The following is a 24,642-nucleotide window of genomic DNA, read 5'->3' as shown; positions in this document are numbered from 1 at the left end:
GGAGAGGGTCTGAAGACTGATGCAGAGGCCAAGCCATGAAGGAAGATGGGTCTCTAGAGAGAAGCCTGGTTGTTAAGACTTAAGTTCCATGACTCCCATCAGATCAGCTTCCTCCATGGATGATTGTGATGTCAGCCACTAATTCACCTCACCACCCCTAGTTACCTCATATGTTGCCCATCATATTCTGATCTCTTTATTAAAAAATAAAAGTATTTTGAATGGAACACACTTATGTCAATATCAAGATGGTTGGACCCAGATGTAAATGATGAGAGTGAAAGAATATTTTCTATTCTCCTGCTACACTTCTTTCTCACTTTGTTCTTTCTGGCTTTTTGGATTCCATTGTTTCTGGGTTACATTTAAAAAATGTCCTTTGCTCCTTCCTCTTCAAACTTTCTGGGTTTTCTAGGAGGTCAAGTGTGTGCATTTTACTTCCCCGTGATTCCCACTTTGATGGGCTCAGCATTTTGCTTAAGTCTTGATGAAAGCAGAAAACTAGTACAGAGAGTAAAGACTTCTTGATCTTGGATGGAACTGGCAAATCAGTGAACTAAAATAAACCCATTCCCTTTACATAAGACTGTGTCAGGCATTTCACTACAGTGACAGGAAACTGATGAATCAGGAAAAAGTCTAGAACAGTGACCAGATTCAACAGCCCGCCTCATCAGAATTTGAAAACATTTCCCAAGTGTAAGTTTCCATACGACATCGCACATGGACCTACACACATTAGTGATTTATGTATTCATTTGTGTCAGCCTTGAAAGCGACCAGGTGAAATGTAACTAGAACAGACTTGAAGCCAGAGAGACCTGGCTTTAAATATTCATTCGTGAGGACATCAGTAAAATGATAGATTCACTTCAAAGAATACTTTGAGGCACTTTGTATTTGCTAGTGCTCAAAATGAATATTAGACTTAGGTGCAGTGACATGAAGAAGCTAATGTTCTAGAAGGCATCATGAAGCAGAACTTTTGTGATTACCTTGCTATTGCACAGAAAGTATTTGTACCTCTAGCAGACAACAATGACACACTATTCTCTCACTTGAAAGGTTGAAGCTATAACCTCCGATGACAAGGAATGAAAAACATATTCTACTGAGTAAATTTTTTTTGTAAATCTCCCCAATAGTACCTGCTGTAGTCTGTTGTTATTAGTATAGTAGAGTACAGGATGTTGGAAAACAGGGGAAGGAAAAATGAGTTTAGCTCACAATTTCAGAAGTTGAAGCACCTTCTGGCTCCACGATAGCATGGCCGGATGATGGGCCCTGTGAGGAGAGCACTTAGTCACAGGCACTAAACTCTCACCTCCAGAACAGGACTCATTTATTCTGAGAGTGATGCCCCACAACTTAAGCACCTTCTATCAGGTCCCAGCTTCAGAGGTCCTATAACTTCAACACAGCCACATAGTGGGCCAAGCTCTAAGCAAGGGAAACATTGGGGTACAGACATATCCAAGCGATGATAACACCTCAGTATGATGCGACAAAGAATGCTGTCTATCTTGTGGCTCTAATTTAGCCTCCCTTCAAAGTTTTATGTATTGTGTAACATATTTATTCAAGAATACTATGCATTCCTATGTACCTGTGGGGAGCTGGTCTTAGGAAGCCCAGGACTCCTGTACGGATAATTCTTCTATAAAACTCTGAGATATTTGCTTGTAGTCTTCACTTTGTCATTCATATTTTATATCTTTGCTGGATTTCTTAAAGTAGCCAATACAACATACATGCTACATAAATTGTTATTACATCATGTAGTCCAGAGAATGATAGCAACAGGGAAAGTGTGTACATGTACAGTACAAAGACAGCTCATTCTGAATATTTTCAATCTGTCGTGACTTGGACTCATAGATGTGGTGGCCACACGCACAGAAGACCAACTGTATTCCTGGAAACTCTTGCGGATTCTTCTTTCTTAACAGTGAGCAAAACACAGAATTCTTCTAATTTCAGAAACTTACATTCTCACAGGCAGAGGTACACATGAAACAGAAGAACATATACTATATAGCAAGTGGTGGGAAGGGCTGGAAAGAATGTGGAAGACAGTTTAAATGTTCAATTATGGGACTAAAGCAACACAAGAACAACTTCCTAGGAGGTGAAATTTTAGTAATGTCTAGTCTGTGTTTAATTTTCCAGGACTTTCCTAAAGACATATTATAAGTTTGATTAGTTCTAATGTACAGTCATATTTTATGCTGTACAGATGTATATTATGGTTTCTTTAGTTTATTACCATTTACAGATACCTATCAGTGTGTGGAACAGAATGGCCATTTAGCTTAGGATTTTCCACCTTCTGGGTTTGAGTGGTTAAAGCCTTGTGGTGTTGTTTATTTTTATGCTTTGGTTTGATATTATTGAATGTATGTGTATGATGCGTGTGAGTGCACATGTACATGGATACACACGTGTTATGGTGCACGAATGGAGGTCAGTTTTCTCTTTCCACCTTCATGTGGGTTCCATGGAACAACTCAGGTTGTCAGGCTTGTACAGACAGTGCGTTGACCTGCTGATTCCTCTGGCTGGCCTCTGTGCTGCTGTTGAACACGTTCTTCCTGAAGCAGTATTCCCTGTATACTGATAGCCAGGTGAGAGATGGTTAGACTTAGGGATGAAGCAGGGATACTTCACAGAGGGGGCTTTTCCTCCAGCATCACATCAAAAGCCCCATAATGTCACACTGTCCACAGTTTAAAGGTTATTAGAGTTGAGCATTGTGTGTCATTGTGCTCTCAACTTCCACAGTGACTTCTCATCCCATTAGTTTAGCAGCATCTGATGACCCTAGACAAGATTGATGAATCCAATGGGGATGAGCGAATCATTATTTTTAAACTGAAAGAGTCCTTTGGCATGCCTTTACTTTAATTCTAAGCAAAGGGCATTCTTTGCTGCTTGTCCTGAAAGAGAGTTCATAAAAGAAATGCTGATAAGTTCTGGGTCCTTTATCAGTCAGGTGGCAAATGTATTTTTCAGAGCTCTTCACAGAAACAGAGGCAGTAAACGATGAGGATGGGGAGATAAGAGGGGTATTTGCTAGCAGAGATGACTCACATGACTTTGATGACTGGGGAATCTCACAACAGGTGCTTGCATGCTGGTAACCGAAGGATGGCAGCAGCATTGCTCAGTCCCAAGTCTGAGGCCTCAGAGCCAGAGTAGCCAACAGTATGACACTCAATCTAGGACCAAAATCCAGAGGATCAGGCTGGCTGCTCATATAAGGCTGGAATTCCCAGGATCATGCAACTGGCACCTCTGATACCCAAGACAGGGGAACAAAGTCTCAGGACAAGAACCAATCCCCAGTCCCTAACTTACTGAGTAACTGTCCTGCCTGTGAGATGGGGTTGTCTGTTATTCTGAGGAATATTAACTGCTGTCGGTAGAGGCAAAACTTAGAGAGTGTGACATTGCTACTCACTGCAAGTTGACATGATGTTTCTGGACTTTAGTGGATTGTTCTTGAAATCTGCATTTTTAATATTTTATTTTTTGAAATTATGTGCATATGTGTATACGTTTGTGCAGGCGAGTACAATGCCCTCGGAGGGCAGAAAAGAGTGTCGGAGCTCCCTGAAGCTGGAGTCATAGGCAGTTGTGAGCTGCTGGACATGGGTGCTGGGAATTAAACCCAAGTCCTCTAGAAGAGCAGCCTATGCTATGCTCTTAACTGCCAAGTCATGTTTCTGGCTGTTTCATAGTCATTTAAGGAAAGACAGACCCGTTGTAACTTCACATTTATAACCTCAATCAGGAGTAAAAGTACAAGTCCATAATATTCTTAATTTTATGTTTGTACCTAATTTATCTTATACTGAAAACCTAGACAACAACAACAATAACAACAGCAACAACAACATAAGTATGTGTTTGCTTTGTCTCTGGACATGTGATATGTAATTATTATATATTTATTTTATGCTTACATCAGTGTTATTGGTAGCACATATATTCTAAGTGATTAAGCTTTCTTCAAGGTTCAGAGACAGGGTTCATGTCACTAGTGATGTGTCTTGAGAATACTATGTACTGACATGCTGCTGTTAATTAAAGAGACAATCATGCTGGCTGTCTCATTGAGAATAGACAGTAGTAAGACACTCAACTAAGAAAGTGATCCAGAGGCTCTTCAGTTAGCTTTTCTTTAGTCCTCTCCAGTGTCATTACTATTCATCTTAAACCAATCTTGTCAGATTCATCAATCTTCTGCTCCTTTCCTGTCTTCACTTCACATGATCAATTAGAATCACTAGAAAGAGTTGATGTCACATCCTCCCTTTGAAACATTTTCTTCCCTTAATCTCTCTACACTGTCTGCATGGGTGTATAGTTTCACCCAAAACTTTATTACCCAAGGACTGACACGGCCAACTTCCTATTTAAAATTCCCCACTTGGACAGAAGTGGGCATTACAAAACTCATTTGTACAAATCCAAATCCTGGTGCTTTTCTAAATTTGTTCCGCTCTGTTCTTTCCTTCTTTGAAACAGCAAGTCATTTTCCAGTAGCTCAGCTCAAAAATCTTGGTATCACTTCTGTCTTCTTCTTTTTTCTTTCATATTTTGTATGTGATCACACACTAAATCAAATGCATTCTACTTTCAAAATCTATCTCAGCTGGTGTGGGTACATGCGCTCATCCCATAGTTGAGAATCAGGAGGGGCATGGTTTAATGTCATTCCGGGTATCTGGCGAGTCTGTCCCCCATCCCAAATGTACCCAGAGTATATCCACTTCCTACCGCATCTGCCACTATCCAAGTCACAGTCACCTTTCATCTGATTTTTTTTCTGGGAAAGATGAAGAACAAAATTGGCTAACAGCTGATATAATATACAAAACGGAAGGAACAGGGTGGGGTGGTATTGAAGAGGCAGAGCCTTTTAAGTAGGCTGAGAAACCATGCCTCCAGAGATACATAATGTCCTATGGTCATTACTGTTAGCATCTCAATATCAAAAGAAGCATTTTTCAACAGTCTCACACATAGTCATTATTTACCGAAATAATCACTTAATTTTCATAGGAAAAGTAGTTTTTAATTTGTCACTTACCTAATTTATTTACATAACATTTTAGGGAATTATAGGAAGCATAAACATGTTTGCAGAAAGATAAATACACATCCAAGTGAGTGGAAACAAAAGTTTCTGCCTGTGCTTCCGAGGGTCTGTGAAGACAACTTCCTCTACAGTTGATGCTATACCCACAGGGGGGATAAGTATATGCTTGCCCTGGTTTGCTTTCTGTTGCTGGGATGAATACTACAACCAAGAGCAACTTGGAGAGGATTGATTTTATTTTGCCAAATCTGTGTAGAGTAGGACATGGTTTTCTGGTAAAATGACTCCAGAGCTGATTCACTCTGGTGCTTGTTCTTTGAGAAACAACTTAGAAACCAATCAGGTCAGAATAGCGAAAACAATCAGTCTTCTCAAAGGAGAAGTGGTGACAAGAATAGAATTAAGGTGTTGAGAAAAAAAATGTAGCAAAACAGGAAACAGAGTGAAAGATAAAGAATCGGTTTCCTGTGCACATGTGCTAGGAAGGGTCAGAAAGGGCAAGGCGGTTGCATTCATACACTGATACGGATGGAAATAAGGAGGCCATTTTACCAATAATGCCCACTCTGGAGGAGGCTATGAAGAAAGAGGAGAGTGACAACTAAGGTGAGAAATAGCAAGAGTCAACCCAGCAGACTTCCCTTCAATCACTATTTTTTTCCTAACAATGCAAAGAAAGCAAGTCCGATATAAAACACTGACTTAAAAATTTAAAATACAAAATAAAGAACCAATTAATCCCCAGTTAGAATCCTAAACAGTGGATTAAAAAATTTTTAAAATCCATCAAGTTGAAAGTGGTCGACAAGTGCAATCTACACCTGCTTCATCCGGTAGCTTTGGCATTAAGTAGTTTTAAGAATGCAGTTAAAAGATTTTGTAATGGAAAATTTAAAATTGCTATGGTGTTTTCTCCTTCTCACCAGAGTGTGTCAGACCTGTACACACCGGGAGAAGGTGACCTACATATATTATTATCCTAATTTGCTTTCTGTTGCTATAATAAACACAATGACCAGAAACAACTCAGAGACAAAAAAGGAATATTTGATCCTCCAGGTCATAGTCCATTACTGAGGGAGGCAGGAACTAGCAGAGTTCCACCAAGACAGGGAATGAAGCGGAACCCGCGAAGAATGCCACTTACTGGGTTGTTCTCTGTGGCTTGCTCTGCTGCCTCTTAGATAGCTCAGAATCATCTGCCAAGGGTGGCACTGGCCACAGTGATCTGGGTCCTCTCACATCAACCAGCAATCGAGAAAATGTCCCATGGATATGACCAGAGGGCAGTCTAATAGACACAATTCCTCATTTAACCTTCCCTTTTCCAGGTCTGTGCAGCTTATTGACAAAACTGTGTGACCAAGTTGACAAAAACTATCTAGCTCATTGATCCTGGAATCTTTTGAAATTATTAATCTAATAACAGAAAAGACTTCACTTAAGGTTTATACTTCCATGGCTACCACCCAGATTCTCCCTGGCACCACACACAGACACACAGACAGACAGACAGACAGACAGACACACGCGCACACACACACTGATATACACTTGCTCTCTCTCTGTCTCTCTGTCTCTCTGTCTCTCTCTCTCTCTGTCTCTCTCTCTCTCTCCTTTCTCATTATGACTATCAAACAAATATTACAAAGTAACTTCTGTCTTTGACACGTCATATGAAATTCATAGTAAAACCTATCATCTAGGTTCCCAGGAGAAAACTGAATTATCTGTTAGGGTATCTAAGTTGATGAACTCTCGTTGTGAGTTCTTCAAGGACAAAGGCAGAAAACAGATAATTGGTAGAGATTTAAAGTCACAAGGGGATACTGAGGCTTAGGTAAGGACAGTGGATTGTATTTTGGGAACTGTTTTCTTGGTGTAGCCCTTTTTATCAAAGACATTCTGGACTCTCAAGGTCTGAACAGATCAATTCACAGCTGAGGACCACGTGCTTTGCCTGTACCCAGTTAACCTTGTTCTTCATATGCCAAGGGGTTCTTCTCAATCCTCATTTCACCAACCTCAATCAGTATCTTTTGTCCTTTTCTTAAAGGTGAGAAAGTTACATAATAAATATTTAAAGCACATTGAGATGTCCCTGGAATGTTAGAAGCAACTCTTTTTGTTCAATAATACAATAGAGAGAAATTGCTATATCCTGTCACAGATTTCTTTCTGTTTTTAAAGAAGTAGCCAGTTACAGACTAATGGTTACAAAAATACCTCCCTTAACATCTTTTCCCCTTTTCTCGGAGAGTAAATCGGAGAGCCGATTGTTTCTCTCACAGCTTTCTAGAAGTGTTTCTAGCACAAGGCAGCGTATGATCTTGTTTTCAACCTCTTTTCTCACTTCCCCTTCCTCCACAGTTAACTGATGAGCACGGCTGGATGGTATTGTCACAGTTAATTGGCCCACAGTTGGTACATTTACTGTCCTCTAGATTCACACCCAGGGACGTTTGCCGTGCTTTCATTTTTGCAATATTTCCAAAGCAAATGTTAAAAGTGTGTGTGTGTGTGTGTGTGTGTGTGTGTGTGTGTGTGTGTGTGTGTGATTAAAATAGAATCCTAAGAGCAAATTTGCTAAGTTAAAACATATATTATTTTTATTTGAAAAAAAAAAAACAAACCAAAGCCCCATTTCTCTTCGTGGGCTGCTCTCTTTTCGACACAGGAGTGTTCCTGTCTCCTCACACCCTGCCTCTTCTAGGTGTCGCTGTCTTTCTGACCAGCACTCTGGTAAGAGAAGGTACTGGCTAATTTGTGTCCCTTGCACACTTTCATTCTGTGGAGTTAACTGTTTTTGGTTTTTTGGTTTTTCTCCTTGTGAAGGATCTTACAATCCTTCATCTATGGCGTTTATCTATGCATAAATAAGAGCTGTAGAGTGTGCCACAGTTACTTCCCCTGTCTCTTTAGTTTGCTAGAGCTGCCCCATCAGGCACTTACTAAACACCCGGCTTCAGTAATACTGACAGTCCAGAGTTCTGGAAGTCAAGAACGGAGACGGCTGCTGGGGTGGTTTCTGTGAGGGGCTCTGTTCCATTCCCTTCTCCCAGCTCTTGGGATCTTTAGACGTCCTTGCCTGGGTTCAAGGAGTTCTCTGGTAGTCTTCATATTGTATTCTCTCAGTTCATACACGTCTGTCTTTATAGCCAACTTTTCCTCAGTGTGTGTGTGTGTGTGTGTGTGTGTGTGTGTGTGTGTGTGTGTGTAAATATGCCTGGGCATCTGTATGGCCAAAGAGCAACACTGGTTATCTCCGTCTCTTGCTCTCCATTTTATTGTGAGACAAGGTCTCTCACTGAACCTGGGATTTTGGCTAGACTCGCTGGCCACTGAGGGCCGAGGAACACGCATCTCTGCTCTCCATACTCGGCTGTGCCTAACTTTTACACGAATGCTGAGGATTTGAACTCAGGTCCTTAGGCTTACAGCATGCGCTTTACCCACTGAGCCATCTCCTCAGCCCCTTAGTCTCCCTTTGTACATCATCCCAGTCGTATGGAATGTGGAAAACCCCAGTGACTTCATATAAAATCGATTCTCTACAAAGATGGTTTTCAGTAGTTTAAAATTTTTAAATTTTTATTAACATTTTCAAGCTAAATTATAATTACATCACTTTCTTTCCTTTCTTCCTTTCAACCACTCCCATGATTCTCTTCTAATATTCCTCTCCAGTTGATGGCCTCTTTGGATGAATTCACCTCTCCCTTGAATGAACCCCCTAATTGATTCACTAATACACAGTGCTCATCACTGAAATATAATTTAGTCTCAAGCCACACCAAATGTGCTCAGCAGATATCTATATCTATATCTATATATCTATCTATATATAGATATAGATATAGATTGTGTGTGTGTGTGTGTGTGTGTGTGTGTATTCTGCAAATATCTTATTTCCAAATAAGAATACATTCAGAGATACTGGGGTAAGGTTTCAACATCTTTGTGAGGACATAGTTCAACCCACCACACTGGGTATGCTAATTAAATGGCTTGGGGTGACATTTGACAGAGACTCAAGGCAGGCTTTAAGTGAGAGTTGTATAATATGTATATAGTGAGATACCCAGAAGTGACTGCAGGGTCAGCTTAGCAGCTCAGTGAGAGACAGGCTTTTTATTTCTAGTCTTCTATCTCCAGGAGTATCTTTTATCCTCAAGCCTTTGTCAAAAAATGGTTGTGGCAATCCTAGCCATTGTCCTCATGTAATCACATCCAGAGTGAAAAAGATCAGGGAGACTAGAATTCATCTTGGGACTCCTCTTGTCAGATAACAATGTCTTTCCAAGAATCTTTTCTTCACTCTTCTGCCTTCTCCTTAAATTCCGTTGGCTGGAAGTGGCCTGCATGGATAACCCAAGGTTTAAGGAGGTGTTTCAAGAAGTGTTTGATGTTTTGAAATCTTCAATGGAGACTTGCTATCCAAACAGAAAAGAGGACTTGGTGCTGCATTACATGCCCGACTGCCTGTGGTCCTCTCAGTTAGTTGTGGTTATGTGTTCCAGAGCAGGTTCTGAGCGGGAGCAGCTCCTGCTGTCTGAGATCTCTGAGATTCCGGAGTTCAAGCACACTTCACCTGACCACTTCTTCTGCCCTTCTGGGGGCAGAGCCCACTTGCCCTACAATCGCATGTACCTATACCGGAGCTCTGGGGAGTCTGGGGTTCACTGAGGTTCACTGGTCATAAGCTTAGCCCCAGTCCAATAAGAGACCTTGTCTCAAAGGAGTAATGTACAGAGTGACAGAGTGGGACACCTTGTGTTCCCTGAGCCTCTGTGATATGTACAAAAGTGCATCAATCTGCACACGTGTATACACTCCACACACATATGCCACACTTACATACACATATACACATTCATACACACATAATTTATTTTAAAAGTTGGCTCCTTTACTAAGTCAACTATATGTGTATATGATAATTTGTTTATCCATTTACTGGTTGATGGACATTTGGCTTATATTCACATTTCAGATATGATGGATGAAGATGCTCTGGGCATTAGTATATAGATTAATCAATTATATGGTCATGTAGTTTCATTTGGAAAGGGGAGGTATCCAGAAATAAAGAACCAGGCTAAATGGCAGATGGGTGCTTAACTTTTTGAGAAACCACCAAGCCGTTTTGAATGGTGCTGGGAATAATTTTAAAGGTAAGGATATATTTTAAAGAATAATTTTTTTTGGAAGGGATAGACATGGTTTGAGTATACTGCCCAAGAGCTTGTGCTCAAAGCTTAGCCCTCGGTGTGGTGACATAGAAGTTGGAGAGCCTTTAGGAGTCAGGCCCAGTGAAAGATGATAAAGTCATCAGGATACTATGCACAGAAGAGTACCATCTCCTGCCAAGAACCAGTTCCTGAGATGGCATGATAGAAAGAAAAAGGTTCTGGCTGGGATGTAGCTGCGTCAGTAGACTTCTTGCCTAAAATGTGCTACGCTGAGGGTTGATCTTTGACACTTCATAAAAACTTGATGTGGTGGAATCCCAACATTTGGGAGGTTGAGGCAAGAGGATCATTGAAGATCATCCTCAGTTACACGACGAGTTCACACCAGCCCGGGCTACATGAAAGCCTGCCTCAAAGACAAGAAAAAAGAGGAAAGGAACTCTTTCTGGACTCGTTTCTCAGGATGTGATCTCTTCCACATAGAACAGATCTAGTTATATCGTACTGATGTATAAGTATATTCTATAAATTTGCATTTGTGACATTGGGAATTTTTAAGAGAAAAATGATAAATGGGTTTTATAGAATATAGGAATTTGAAGAGATTACAAATGACTGTCACAGAATTACTAAACCTAAAATTTTTGATGCTTCTGATCTATGCTTTCAGGAAATTTTCCAACCAAACTTAGGACTGGTAAGAAAGCTTGGTTATTATCCTGAGAGAAAACATGCCAAGTGTTGAAAGGGGTAAGAAAAATGAGGGCACAGAAGATAGATTTGGACCTGCTGCTTTCTTTATTAGATATTTATACTATATTTAAATGAAGACAGTGTTCTCCCGAATAAATTCTCAGGATACAGTATTTGACATAAATGGGAGGGAAATAAATCCTCTCCACCCCCACCATTACATATGGAAAGCATGCAGATCTTGGCATAACTTATTTCCCAATACTTCAAAGGTCCTGTCTAACCTTTCTCTTCCTTGGCATATCAGAAACTTGCTTCAGTTTGACATATTGCGTTCACTTAGCATTTGTCACAACCCTCCATTTTTCCTTTTGCTGGTGTCTATATTTCATCTTCCAGTACTTCTACTGGGCTTATCACCATCTCTTCTTTGTCCTTGTCACAAGCCCATTTCCCTATTCTATTGCTTCCTTTGGCTGTCTTATAGGCATTTCAAGACCCAGCTATTCCAAATGGAACCCATCGTGAAGATGACTTCTGCTCGAAGTTCTCTTCCAGTTGATGGCCACTTCATCCTTCTAGTTACTGACTCAATAATTTCCCTAACACTGTGTCCCTACACATATTCAGTCCACTAGAAATCCACAGTGAACTCAGAATCTATACCCTTTTCCCGTCTTATTTTTTCTTCTCTCCCCTCCTTCTCCTCCCTCCTCCTCTTCTTTCTTCTTCCTTCTCTACCACCACCCCTTCTTCCTCCTCCTTCCCCTCTTTCTCCATTTCTCGAGACAGGGTTTCTCTGTGTAGCCCTGGCTGTCCTGGAACTTGCTCTGTAGACCAGGCAGGCCTTATGGTGTGCACCACCACTCTTGACTACTTTTTTCCTATCGTGACTTAAATCGTCCTTCCTCTTCCATGGCTCAAAGTCGGCTCTTTTTGTCAGGAGTACTGATCTATGTGCTTTTGTCCCCACTTCCTTCTGAGTGCAGCTTATAGAGAAGGACATTCTGGTATCTCCTACTTCCTGTGTACAAAGTCTTCTGCTGCCACAAAAGATCAAAGTCCATAATGAAGGTCAAATTTGCCTTTCTTCCTTTCTTTCCATCATCTCTTCAGTGCTTGCTTTGCTCCAGCCTAACGGTTTCTTGTTAACACATCAGATGCCAGGGCTTTCTATCCAGAACATTACTCCTTTGGAAAGTTACTGCTCTAAGGCTGTCTCCCTTCTGTTCTTTCCTCAATGTCATCTAATGTCCCCACCTCATCTAATGCTAAACACTGTTTGTGCCCTCCCCTAACACTCTTATCCTAGCCATTTCTCCCTATTTTCTTCCTATGGGGTTGTCAACCCCTTCAGTTCCTTCAGTCCTTCCCCTGACTCTTCCATTGGGGTCCCTCTGCTAAGTCCGATGGTTGACTGCAAGCATCTGCATCTGTAAAGTTCTGGTAGAGCCTCTCGGGAGACAGCTATACTAGGCTCCTATCAGCAAGCACTTCTTGGCATGAGCAATAGTGACTGGGTTTGATTGGTGGCTGCATATAGGATGGATCCCCAGGTGGGGCAGTCTCTAATAGCTTTTCCTTCAGTCTCTGCTCCACACTTTGTCTCCATATTTCCTTTAGACAGGAGCAATTCTGGGTTAAAATTTTTGAAAAGGGTGGGTGGCCCCATCCCTCAACCGGGGACCATGCCTAACCTCTCAATGTGGACTGTACAGGTTCTTCTCTTTCTCCTTTGTTGAGTATTTCAGCTAATGTTATCCCCATTGGGTCCTGGGAGCCTCTTGCTTTCCTGGCATCTGGGACTTTCTATTGTCTACCCCCAGTTCCCCATCCCCTATTGCTACACACCTCTGTTCAAATTCCTGACCCTTTGTACATCTCCCCTGTCTCCTCCCATACCCCTGATCCTGCCCCCCTTTCCCTCTCTTACTGTTTTTCAAATTTGTGATTTAGCTGTTTCTAGGGACACCTTCAACCTCAAGAATTTTCTTACCTGTTTAGAAAATCCTCATCGCTTCTTTGCATCTCACGGATCACCCATTTCTCCCACAAGGTGGCAGTCTCTACTTTAAATACAGGCTGTAGTGTCCTCAAAGTCAAGACTCCAGCTGGTGCCTGAACCTGCTTACTTTCCATGAGCCGAGACAGCTTGACCTGGAGGACCAGCTAGCTGGAAAGGTCAGAGATCAACTGTGTATTCCTGCATCTCGAGAGCCAAATGTACTGAGAGAAGGGTAAGGTTTAGGGTTTGGAAGCCTCCCACAGGAGTGGCACATTATAAAGGTAGAAATGTGGTTCTTACGGGAGTGGCATCAGTGACATTCTGATACCCAGTGCAGGATTCAGTATAAAAGCTGAGTTTGCAGACCCAGAAAGACAAACTAAGTATGTACTTACTTGTAAGGCGATATTAGCTATAAATCAAGGATAATCGTGCTGCAACAGAGCCAGAGAGGCTAAGTAACAAGGAGCGCTCAAGGGGTGACTCATGAATCTCCCTGGGAAAGGGAACAGATATTGAAGGTGAACTGGGGATGGGTAGGTATGGGAACAGGATGAGGTCGGGGAGAAGATGAAGGGAGAGAGAACTGGGAAAGACAACTGAAATTGGGGAAGGGCATTTTGGGGGTAAGATAGAAACCTAGTACAATGGAAACTCGCAGGAGTCTACAAGGGTGGCCCTAGCTAAAACTTCTAGTAAGGGAGATACAGAACCTGAACCAGACATCTCCTGTAACCAGGCAAGACTTCCAGTGCAGGGACTGGGACACCAACCCAGCCTTTGACAATTTGTCTTGACTATAAGATGTGCTGGGTAGAGGTGACACAGAAATTATGGGAGTGGCCAACCAATGACTGGTCCAGCTTGAGACCAATGCCATGAGAGGGAGCCCCCTGACACTGCCTGGAAGGTGAGAAACTAAAGGCTAAATGGCCCTGAGACTTAAAATAGAACTAGCAAAAAAAATCAAGGAATGATATTTTGTGTGCAGGAGAGAGGCTTCATTGAGTAGCCAATGGAAACAGATGCAGAGATTCACAACCAAAACATTAGGCAGAGCTCAGGGAATCCTGTAGATGAGGAGGAGAAAGGATTGTAGGGGTCTGAGGGGACAAGGACCACACAAGAAAACTAACAAAATCCACTAACCTGGGCCAGCAGGAGCTCACAGAGACTGCATCGGTGGTCAGGGGGCCTGCACGGGTCTGATCTAGGCCCTCTACAGATAGTTAAGGTTGTATAGCCTGGTCTTCTTGTGGAACTCCTAACAGTGAGAGCAGGGCCTGTCTCTGACTTTTTTGTCTGCTTTTGGGGCCCTTTTATTCCCACTGGGTCACCTCATCCAGCCTTAATTTGAGCAAAGGTACTTAGTCTCAGTGCAGCTTCTTATGCCGTGTTTGGTTGATGTCCCTGGGAGGCCTGCCCTTTTCTGAAGGGAAATGGAGGAGGAGTGGAAGGAGCAGAGGGGAAGGCCTGGAAGAAGAGGAGGGAGGGGATGTAATATATGAGAGAAAATTTAATAATAATAACAATAATAATAACAACTGAATTTAACGATCATATATATGTGTATATATTTCCCCTCAGCACAAGATCTTACCTTTACCTTCCCTGCTCATGTTATTCTAGCATCTAGACATGACTGTTCATTCTAATCTTGAATGTCTCCTGAGACCCAGAATCATGTTTTTTTTTTTCTTTTAGAAGCAACTCTATTTGAAATACAGGTGCATAGTTTTGGTTTTCCTGTGGGAGCCAGCATTGTCTAGCAAAAACAGCAACATCTGGCCTGCAAGGCATTTCTGGAGCTGGTTAATTGACCTTGGATGGGGCTAAGCTGCTCTGAACTCTGGTGTCTTTACTTCTAGAGAAGAGACATAGCGTCCTCTTCTCTGGCTGGTGTGAGCTTTTGATGTAAGCACGAGTCATTGGCATCTGGGGCAGCGTTTGGCTCACAGGAACATGGTCACGACTATCTGGCCTTTCCTCGGTTGCTGCTTTCCACCTTTGGCCACCTGGAATCAACCAACCCTGAGTAACTTAGAAGAAAGAGAAGGTGTGAGAGTAGTGATTTATGGTGGCGGGAGCAGATCAAGTGAAGCTCTGTTGGCAGGAGCAGAGGAGTAGAAAAGAGGATATGTGGGCTAACTTCTTCTGTACCGAGACTGTAGGACTCCATTTTGGAAAGCAAGGGAAAAACCTGCCCTCAGACTAAGATTCTTCTTCTTCTTCGCCAGGAAAATTTTTTTCCAGCAAGTCAAGAGGCTGACAGAGGCTTAGTGAAACTTGTGCCCAGTGTGCACACTCATGAAGGCACCCCTGCATTGGGCCTTTGGATTCTTTTGTACCCCAAGATTGTTCATTGATGACTTAACTTGTGGTCCTAATCCCTTTGGGCGTGGAACAACACTTTCACAGGAGTTGAATATTAGATGCCCTGCCTATTAGATAGTCATATTATGATTCGTATTAATAGAAAAATTACAGTATGAGGTAGCAATGTGTTGGGGTCACCACCATGTGAGAAACTGTATTAAAGGGTCACAGCATTAGAAAGGTTGAGAACCACCACTCTTGACCTTAACCCAGGACCACTGGGAACATTGTGTGGGTTGGGTTTGTGGTTCTCTGCAAGAAGGAAACATTCACAGCCAAGGTTTGTGGAGGGCATGCATGGCTTCCAGGGAACCTGGGGGGATTTAGCTTGGCTTAAGAGTTTAAGGGAAGCCTTAAGGAAACTAACTTTACCTGAACGGTGTCATGGAGTCAACAGGATGAGTTTAATTCTCTGGTATGAAATCTTGATACATTTCTCTCTACCAGGCTGGAAACGTGATGAAGTTTGGATAGTTAAGATGCAACAGTGCACTCGTCACTGCGAGGATGGGTTCACCATTGCTTCTTCATGTTTGTGATTTCTTTTTTGTCTGCATTCAAACTGTAATCTACCATTGCTTTTACCCGATGTTGGTGTTGTGTGGAATTGCTTGTGGCGAATTGAAGAGACTTCAGATGAGGTTTAGTGTGAGGCTACATTGTTTACCCTCTCTGAAGTCAGAGCTGTTTTTCCTTCATTCCCCCAGCATCTCTACAAATAACCTGTCCATTTCCTGTCCTGGGGAGGAGGAGCTAAGGTAACCAGCCTGCTACCAGTCTACTTTCTCCGGAGAGAGATGTGCCTTAGGGAAAGAAAGTGACAGGGAACTGACTCAGTCTTCTTATCTGGATGCTTGGGAGACAGACTGACCATAGTGACCAGAGCAAAATCCTATTTCTTTAAGGACACAGCAGGATGCCCTTGAATATATTATACTTATAGCACCAGTTCCAGGAAATATATTTAGAATCCGTAGGGTATGACTTTCAAAAAATGCAAACAAAGAGAACTCTGGGAAAATAAAGGGGAACCATTTTCTTCTGGCAATACCAAGAATCATGTGGCTGCGCCTTCTATTCTGATCCAAAAAGCATGTGCCTTATGCAGGGAAGAAAGGGGGACTCAGGGACCTTAGTAGAGTGCGCCATTTGTTTTTCATTTTCTCTGAGACTTTTCATTTCCCTTCTCCTTGACCTTGCTGGCAAAGTCTGGACCTGGCATCCATCTGTGGTTTGTGTGTGACTTAATAAGGACAAATTTTAAAGTTGGAGAAAATAAGTTCATTGTAAAAGTTCTGTAGGCCTCCTACCTTACCCCAGATTTCACATCCTTGGGCTTCGGGATGAGGGATGAACACCTCGACTCACTATTTTCTGATTATATTGGTCCTTCACTGGACAATGGGTGTGGAAAGATAACGGATGTTGGAGCAAAGACTCCATAGTGAGAGTCAGCATTCAGGTCAGGAGCAAGAATATTTGCTCCAATACTGATTAGTGTTTTTCTTCTTATGTTCAAGTGCCCCACCGAGAATTTTTTATCTTGATAGCATCCTGAACATGTTATAAGACTCATGGCAGTTCCCACAGAAAATATGCAGCAAAAGAATGTATAGAAATAACCTACATGCCCACTGATTGATGAGCAGACACACTGACTTTTTTTCTACAGTGGATATTATTCAGCCTTAAAAAGGGAGGAAATTTAATACTTACCATGTGGTAGTTTGGATGGGACTGGCCCCCTTAGGCTCAAATATTTGAATGTTTGCATCTTAGTTGAATGGTTTAGAAATGACTAGAAAGTGTAGCCTTATTGAAGGCATGTCCCTGGAAATGGACTTTAAGGTTTCAAAAGTCTATGTCTCTCTTCCTTTCCCTCTCCCTCTCTCTCTCCCTCACCCTCTTCCCTCTTCCCTTTCCCTCTTCCCTCTTCCCTTTTCCCTCTCCCTCTCCCTCTCCCTCTCCTTCTCCCTCTCCCTCTCCCTGCCTGTTGCTCGCAGATCAGAATGTGCATTCTTGATCACTGCTCCAGCGATACCTCCCTGCCACCATGCTTGCCTACCTGCTACCATGCTCCCTGCCCTCTGAGACTCTCCATCTGAAACTCTAAGCAAGTCTGCAATTAAAAGGATTTTTTTTATTTTATAAGCTGCTCTGGTTATGATGTAACCTGATCATAGCAGTAATGACCCTAATTAAGATGTAATATAGGTGAGAACATCATGCTAAGTAAAATTAGCCATCTACAAAGATTCCAGGTTTGTGAAATACCTAGCATAGTCAAATTGAAGGAAATATCATGGTAGCCAGGGTCTGGGTAGAGGAAGGGTTTGGTGTTAATGGTAATGAGTTACAAAACATCATAACTATTTGTACATTTAGACATTGTCAAGATGGGGATGGAAGGTATATCTCAGAGGTGCAGCCTAGCATGTGTGATGCTGTGAGTTTAATTCCTAGTACTAAAAAAACAAAACAGAACTACCCAGTCCTGTTAGGTGACTGTAGCCCCAGAACTTATAAATTCTGTTATTGTAACCAAAGTGGAGTTTGCATCTTGATGAGTGAGAACTAAGGACAAGCACCGCTGAGAGGGAAGATCAGAGAAAAATTCACCGCAAAGAGTAGGCTGAAGAAGAAAAGATATCGCGCACGTCGGGGGCATGCTGAGGTAAAAGAAAATGTGAAGCATTGTTTGCAGGATTACAATGGTGGGTGAGTACAATTTTGGGGATACTCAACTTGAATCAGGACGATGGGGGTGAAAAACACTCTGGGCATGCTCAACATTTAAAAAAAAAGAAAAAGATGTTCTAGCTGGAAAAGGGAAAGAATACTTTAAACGTCTTACTGTAGAAGTTTGCCGATAAAACTTGAATCTTAACATTACTTTTATTTTGCTACGAGTGAAAAATTTTCAAATGCATAGAGAAATTATAAAAACAATATTAAAAACAAAACCACAACAAAAACACCCCAAAAAAATGAAAAACAATTGGGGCTGGAGAGATGGCTCAGCAGTTAAGAGCACTGACTGCTCTTCCAGAGGTCCTGAGTTCAATTCCCAGCAACCACATGGTGGCTCACAGCCATCTGTAATAGGATCTGGTGCCCTCTTCTGGAGTGTCTGAAGACAGTAACAGTGTGAGCATATACATTAAATAAATAAATCTATTTTAAAAAATGAAAAACAAAACAATATTTCCCGGAGCAGCCAGGAAAAAGGCACCCAAGTGCCTGGAGTTACTACAGTGAGTGAATGTGTGAAGGGCAGCCAGGAAAGAGGGAGAAGAGGGAGAAGAGGGAGAAGAGGGAGAAGAGGGCGTACTCAGAAGAGAGGAGGGTGGAGCTGAGCAGTTCATGCTCCGTAGACAGAGTTGGGACTGGATAGTAGTTAGAAACAGGCAGATAGGAGGAGACTGTGCAACCACAGGGAGCCATGGTAATGTCTGGGCCCCAGGTTGCTGACAAGAGCCATGTCTGGTTCTGTGACACTACTGCAGGCAAAGTCTGTGTTGATGTCTGTGGCCAGAGTTAACACCAAAGGCCATGGGAATGTCGCTGGCCTGGGCTACCACTTTAGGCCATGTTGATGTCCAAGTACTAGGCAAGGCTGGCCCTGCCCCTTGCCTGGGCAGCATGGGAGAGTTGGCTCTGGTGGTGTGGATGCTGAAGAGCTGGCCCCAGTGGAGTGAGTGTGGAGAGCTGGTCCCTCATCAGCGGTAGCACTTAGGAGAGCAGCCCTATACCTCCTCCCTTGGGCAGCACAGTACAACAGTGAGAACAAGGGTGAGTGGACAGAGAGGGCATGCGAGCAGGAGATCTGGACCTGCCCCTTACTTAGTTACGTAGGAGGGTTGGTCCCAGTGGTGCAGGCATGGGAGAGCTGGTGAACTGACCAACTCAGCTTCCACCTAGGCCCAGATCCAGGGGTCTGAGTTGACCCACGTGAACATCTACCCTATCTATGAACTGCTGGAGCAAATGAAGAGACCAGTCCTTCAGATCCAAAGCTGTGGGATCTCCATGACACAGGGCAACAACAGGATAACTGGGAGGAGTCACAGTGAGCATCCAATATTGATGGTGTGACAGGAGCTAGAGGCTTTGAGGAAGACCAATCAATGGCTCATTGCAATGAACATTTGCAAGTCAAGATGTGTGGACAAAAGCATACACAAAAGCATTCACTGCAACTTCTGTAGCGAGATTTTTTTCCTTTAATTCATTTTATTTTTTGTTTTCTTTTGGGTAGGAGGAGGTTGCAGGAGTGGAGGGAAAGATGGGTGGGTTGGAGGTGCATGATGTGAAATTCACAAAGGACCAATAAAAATTTTAATTTAAAAAGCAGTATTTATAGTGTATGCAAGATGTTTGTGTTATTCTCTTCAAATTACCAACTCTTCCAAATACAATCAACTTCTTCCAAGTCGTGGTCAACAATACTACTTCAGTCTCCTCTCCTGATCAGACAACCCTCTCCCAGTTAGTTTCTTGAATCTTTATTATTTCTTAAGCTGGAATATAAGACCTAAGAGAAGTACAAAGATAATTTGTGAGGGATGTGAGTTTCAGCACTTAAATAAGAGTTCGCTGATGAAAACGTCAGATGTGTGGTAGGTCCTTGGTACTGGATAACTTCTTTCCCACCAGCCTCTTTCCAAAGTGGAAACTGTTCTCTCCTTCTTCCATCTCCTTCTGCCTCAAGTCCTGCAGGTGCTCCAAGGGGGGAAAAGTGGAGGAGTTTTTATGATGGTTGGGATTTAGAACAGAGAGTTCTTGAGAAGGCTATTGCATTAATTACTGGAATTAAAACATAAACCCTGAAAGCCAGGGAGCCGCCAAACATCTATTTTCTCAATTGCCTGTGATGGTACCCTATAAATTTTGATTGACACTGAAGTACATGATGTCATAACTTTTTCTTTTTATGTATGTAAAAGGTATGGCAAGAGAGGGCACTAATGGTTTCCTGGCATGGTTTTCAAAGGCAGGTGCTGATGAACTTAAGCTACTCTGTCTAGACTGTGGAAAGAAACTCACATTTTCATGTGTACCCACTAATTCTCAACCAGAACCAGGGTCAAAACTGCCTGGGGTGGGGTTTGGGGAGGGAGCTATGAATATAGACTCATGATCCCACCCTACGTTACCAAGTTTACCTGCAGTGACCCTACTTACTTAAAGTTGTAATCGGCATGAAGTAATGGGACATATTTATGAGCACACCGTGGCATTCAGGTCTATGTATACACTGTTTAATGATCAAAATGATAGATAGCGCTATCACCTTGGGTGTTCATGACATCTGTATGTTGGGAACATTCGGAACCTCTCTCTCGCTACTTTGAAACATTGTCCTTACTGTAGGCACTAAGAAACCTTAAAAATACAAGGTGTAGTATGAGACAGAAAAGACTAGTTGTCTTCATATTTTCTTCTTAATGATATTGGGCACTTGGGTCATTTTAATCTCACTGAGCCTCAACCTCAGCTAATTCCCGTCTTGCAGGGGTGTGGGAGACAGCTGACAGGATGGTGTTAAGAACTGACTGCCCCTGGGTGTATGATTCCAGATGGAGGGTATTTCTTGTTGCTATCTATGTTCCAAAAAATATTTTAGAGACTTTTTTCCTTTTCTTTATTTTTATTTTATGTGCATAGGGGTTTTGCCTGCATGTATGTCTGGGTGAATGTGCCGGACCCCTTAGAACTGGAGTTATAAACCGTTGTGAGCTGCCACATGGGTGCTGGGAATTGAACCTGGGTCCTCTGGAAGAGCAACCAGTGTTTTCATCTGCTGAGCTACTTGTCAAGTTCCTAAGATTTATTTTTATTTTATATGTAGGGTTGTTTTGTCTGTATATATGTTCAAGTGCCATGTGTGTTCTGGAAACTGAACACACAGTTGGGAGCCCCCACGAGCCTTCTCTCCAGACTCTTCAAAAATTGCTTAAAAATATGTTTTCCATCTTTGGTTCTCTAGAGATCAGGACTGCAAGAAGATACTGAGTACATTCAAAAAAGGGTTTATTTCCAAGAATCCTTGCAACATCACCAATGAAGATTACGCACCACTGGTTAAATTGGTTACTCAAACCATACCATGTAACAAGGTAAGGAGGGCAAGCTATTCCTGTTAAGATTGAGAAAAAAGCCAGAGGGAAGAGGTCCCAGGACCAATGTTAGGATGCTGACAGAGAGGAGACCTTGGCATTAGGCATCATTGGATATGGTTAGTGGGGTTGTACTGGTGGTAGTGGGGCTTTGGAAAACTGGAATACCATCACAGTTTAGGACATCTGGAAAAGAAGGTAAGAGAGAGATGGGGACACAGGGGAAAGAGAATCTAACATCAATTCCATTCTACACAAACCAAGGTGACCCAGACTTTTATAATTATGCAACTTTCCCCTGGTTTCTGATAATCATAAACACGTAAACAGCAACACAAGGCGAAGTTGTGTTAGAAGAGCTATTTTCCCTTTTTCATCTTCATAGCTCTTCAGAGTTATACTATGGAGGAGCAAACCAGGTATCCGGGACTTTATTTCACCAGTGGGGTAGCTCAGGCTTATGGAGGTTAGATGAAATGAAGTTACCTGTTTCAGAAAAAAACAAGGCGCAACTGGTTCATGCCCATACCGCTCCAAGATTCTCTCCCAGGCTCTCTCTTGACCAGTGGGGTCACGCTCTCACTAGTTCCGGCTCCGTCCGTCCATAAGAACTAGCTTTAATTTATCTCAGAGGCTCCACGCTGTACTCTCTGACCCAGGTGGTCCAGGGGCTGTTCCGGAGTGGCATCTTGCCACACTGGTCTCCAGTGTTAGTTCCGGCACCCGTGGGGCCAAATGGAACTAACCATAATTTATCTCTGATTAGTATCTCCCTAGGCGGCTCTCTGCCAGCCACAAACTCTCTGGTTCCAGCTACCCGGTAAAATCGGGGCTCTAGAAGTCCAGCATGGGCTGGCCTATCACAGCTCCCTGCCACGGATTCTGCTCACATTCCCCACAACCCCACCCCCACCCCCCAGTTAAGGAATAAACTCCCAACAACCCAGTGAAATCATGACTCAATAAACGTATGTATGTATGTATGTATGTATGTATGTATGTATGTATGTAGTATGTATGTAGTATGTATGTATGTATGTATGTATGTATGTATGTATGTATGTATCTATCTATCTATCTATCCATCTATCTATCTATCTATCTATCTATGTACTGTAGCACTGGAGATGAATCTGGATCCTCGTGTGCGTATGCCCTCACTCTACCGCTAAGCCACACACATCTCTAGCCCTTAGACTTACTTTTGGACCTACTAAATTGTGTTTTTGTTCTTTCTCAGACTCTCTTTTGGAGCAAATCCAAACACCTGGCCCATCAGTATACTTGGATCCAGGGGAAGATGTTCACCCTGGAGGACACACTGCTGGGCTACATTGCAGATGATCTCAGGTGGTGTGGAGACCCCAGTACTTCCGGTAAGGATCTAAACCACCTAGGATGGCTCTGGGTGAATGGGAAGGGATCTCTGAGCTGGGCAAGGGAACTTGAAAGGCCAGTAGGCATATATCTAATGCCATCAGTAACCTTAGCGACAAGTTGGGCTCTAACGAAACAAAACAAAACAAATCACTGTCCTCTTGAGATATCAGCCTTGGGGTTTAGGATTGCCCTTGATCTCTGAGGGATAGGTATACATGTGGGAGGAAACACCGCCTTAAGAGGAGAAGCGAGAGAGTGAAAAAAGCCAAAATCATTTATTACTCCTTTTAGTGATAGCCAACCCTGTCCCATTAGCTCTAATACAGTCTGGAGAAAAATATTCCAATCTCCCAAGAAAGTCTTGAATCCAATCATGGGGGTAAATTCCCTCATGATCCCAGCTCCTTTTAGAGATTCCATCAACCAAACACATTGCAATAGAGAATTGAGCTTAATGTGAGCATTGAGGCACACTGTATCAAACCACAGCACCGCTTTATAAGGCTGTTGAGGTTAAGACGTCCCACATTCAGTTTCTCCCTCACTTCCCCTCTCTACCTTCTTCCTGCCTTTCCACTTTCCTCTTCTCTTTTCTCCCTCTCCACTTCCTCTTTCTCGTACTCACTCTTGGCAAGTTATCTCCATATATATGTATATATACATATATATAGTGTATTTTTGAATATAACTAAGTCACTTTAAAATGTTTTGAAATTGAAATTATATATACTTAATGTGTACAGTGTAACGTTTGGATATAAATAGACAAAGTGAACCGATTGTGATAGTTGAGCTATTAACTATGGACATCTTAAGGTATCATCTTAAGGTGATCTTTCTTTCCCCTTCATAGCTAATGAGGATCTATTTGCCTACTAAGCCATTTGTGCATCTCCTCTCTCACTGCCTTAGTCTAGCACACAAACACCCTCTCCTTCCTGCTGGGAATGCTATAATGTTTTACTGGTCACTCTTTACTCTTCTAGGTCAGTCTCTATCTGATACCATAGAGTTTTTCTTAGAGTGAAAAATGTGATTATATCCATCTCCCTCTAAAACCCAACAATCTCTCTTTTGCCCCGAGGTTTATGGTCTAAAGATATGACCTCCGTGTTTCAAATGCCTCTTCTCCTCATTCCCCTCTCCATCCCTTTTCTGACCAAAGCTCTTGGCCTCTCCACATTCCATCTGCATTAAGTGCTCTTTTCTTTAGAGTCTGTCTGAAGACAATGACTCTTCTTCAAAAGCAAATTTCAACCTGAATTATTTTCTGGTCATAGTGCACAACCAAAGTTAATCTGTCTATGCTTATTTCACTTCACTATATCACATGTCCTGTGAGGCAGGGCTCCCACCTTATTCAACCCTTTATCTCCAGAATCTAGCCCTCAGTGAATGCTTATATATTAAGGCAGATAACCTTGAGAACAGTGTCATAGAAACCATGTATCAACTCTCTATACATTATATCACACTAAGGGCTGAGCCTGTTTTGATAGGGTTGGCTAGGAAGAGCACGAGACCACCTGAGCCCCCAAATTTATGGAGGTTGAGAAGGAAACTCTCCACAAGAGAGAATTGCCAGGAATCGGAGGACTATCCGGGGAAAGTGTCTTCTTCCCGAAAAGGCTTGGCCTTCTCTCTAAGTGTTCCTGGACTCCAGGAGAGTGGCAGGGGCCAGTGCCTTTAGGGTGGACATTTGTTGCCATTTCCCAGAATGGTGAGTCAAAACCCATCACAGTGTTCCTGTCTGGGATCTGGACAGGGAGGTAA

At 42.5% G+C, this 24,642-nt stretch overlaps 1 protein-coding gene across 1 annotated transcript in view; it reads left to right on the top strand.

Annotated features, from left to right (window-relative positions):
- The window catches only part of Cd38 (CD38 molecule), a 40,554-nt gene that overhangs the window by 7,609 nt on the left and 8,303 nt on the right, over positions 1–24,642 (top strand). Inside the window, exons 2-3 of the mRNA XM_032916703.1 lie at positions 21,360–21,489; positions 22,730–22,865. Coding sequence (XP_032772594.1) covers positions 21,360–21,489; positions 22,730–22,865 — 266 coding nt within the window. The remainder of the gene's footprint in view (positions 1–21,359; positions 21,490–22,729; positions 22,866–24,642) is intronic.

This window comes from Rattus rattus, chromosome 11, assembly GCF_011064425.1.
Source record: "Rattus rattus isolate New Zealand chromosome 11, Rrattus_CSIRO_v1, whole genome shotgun sequence".
Lineage (NCBI taxonomy): Eukaryota > Metazoa > Chordata > Mammalia > Rodentia > Muridae > Rattus > Rattus rattus.
Note: the sequence above shows the minus strand (reverse complement) of the source record. Positions and strands in the feature narration are given on the sequence as shown.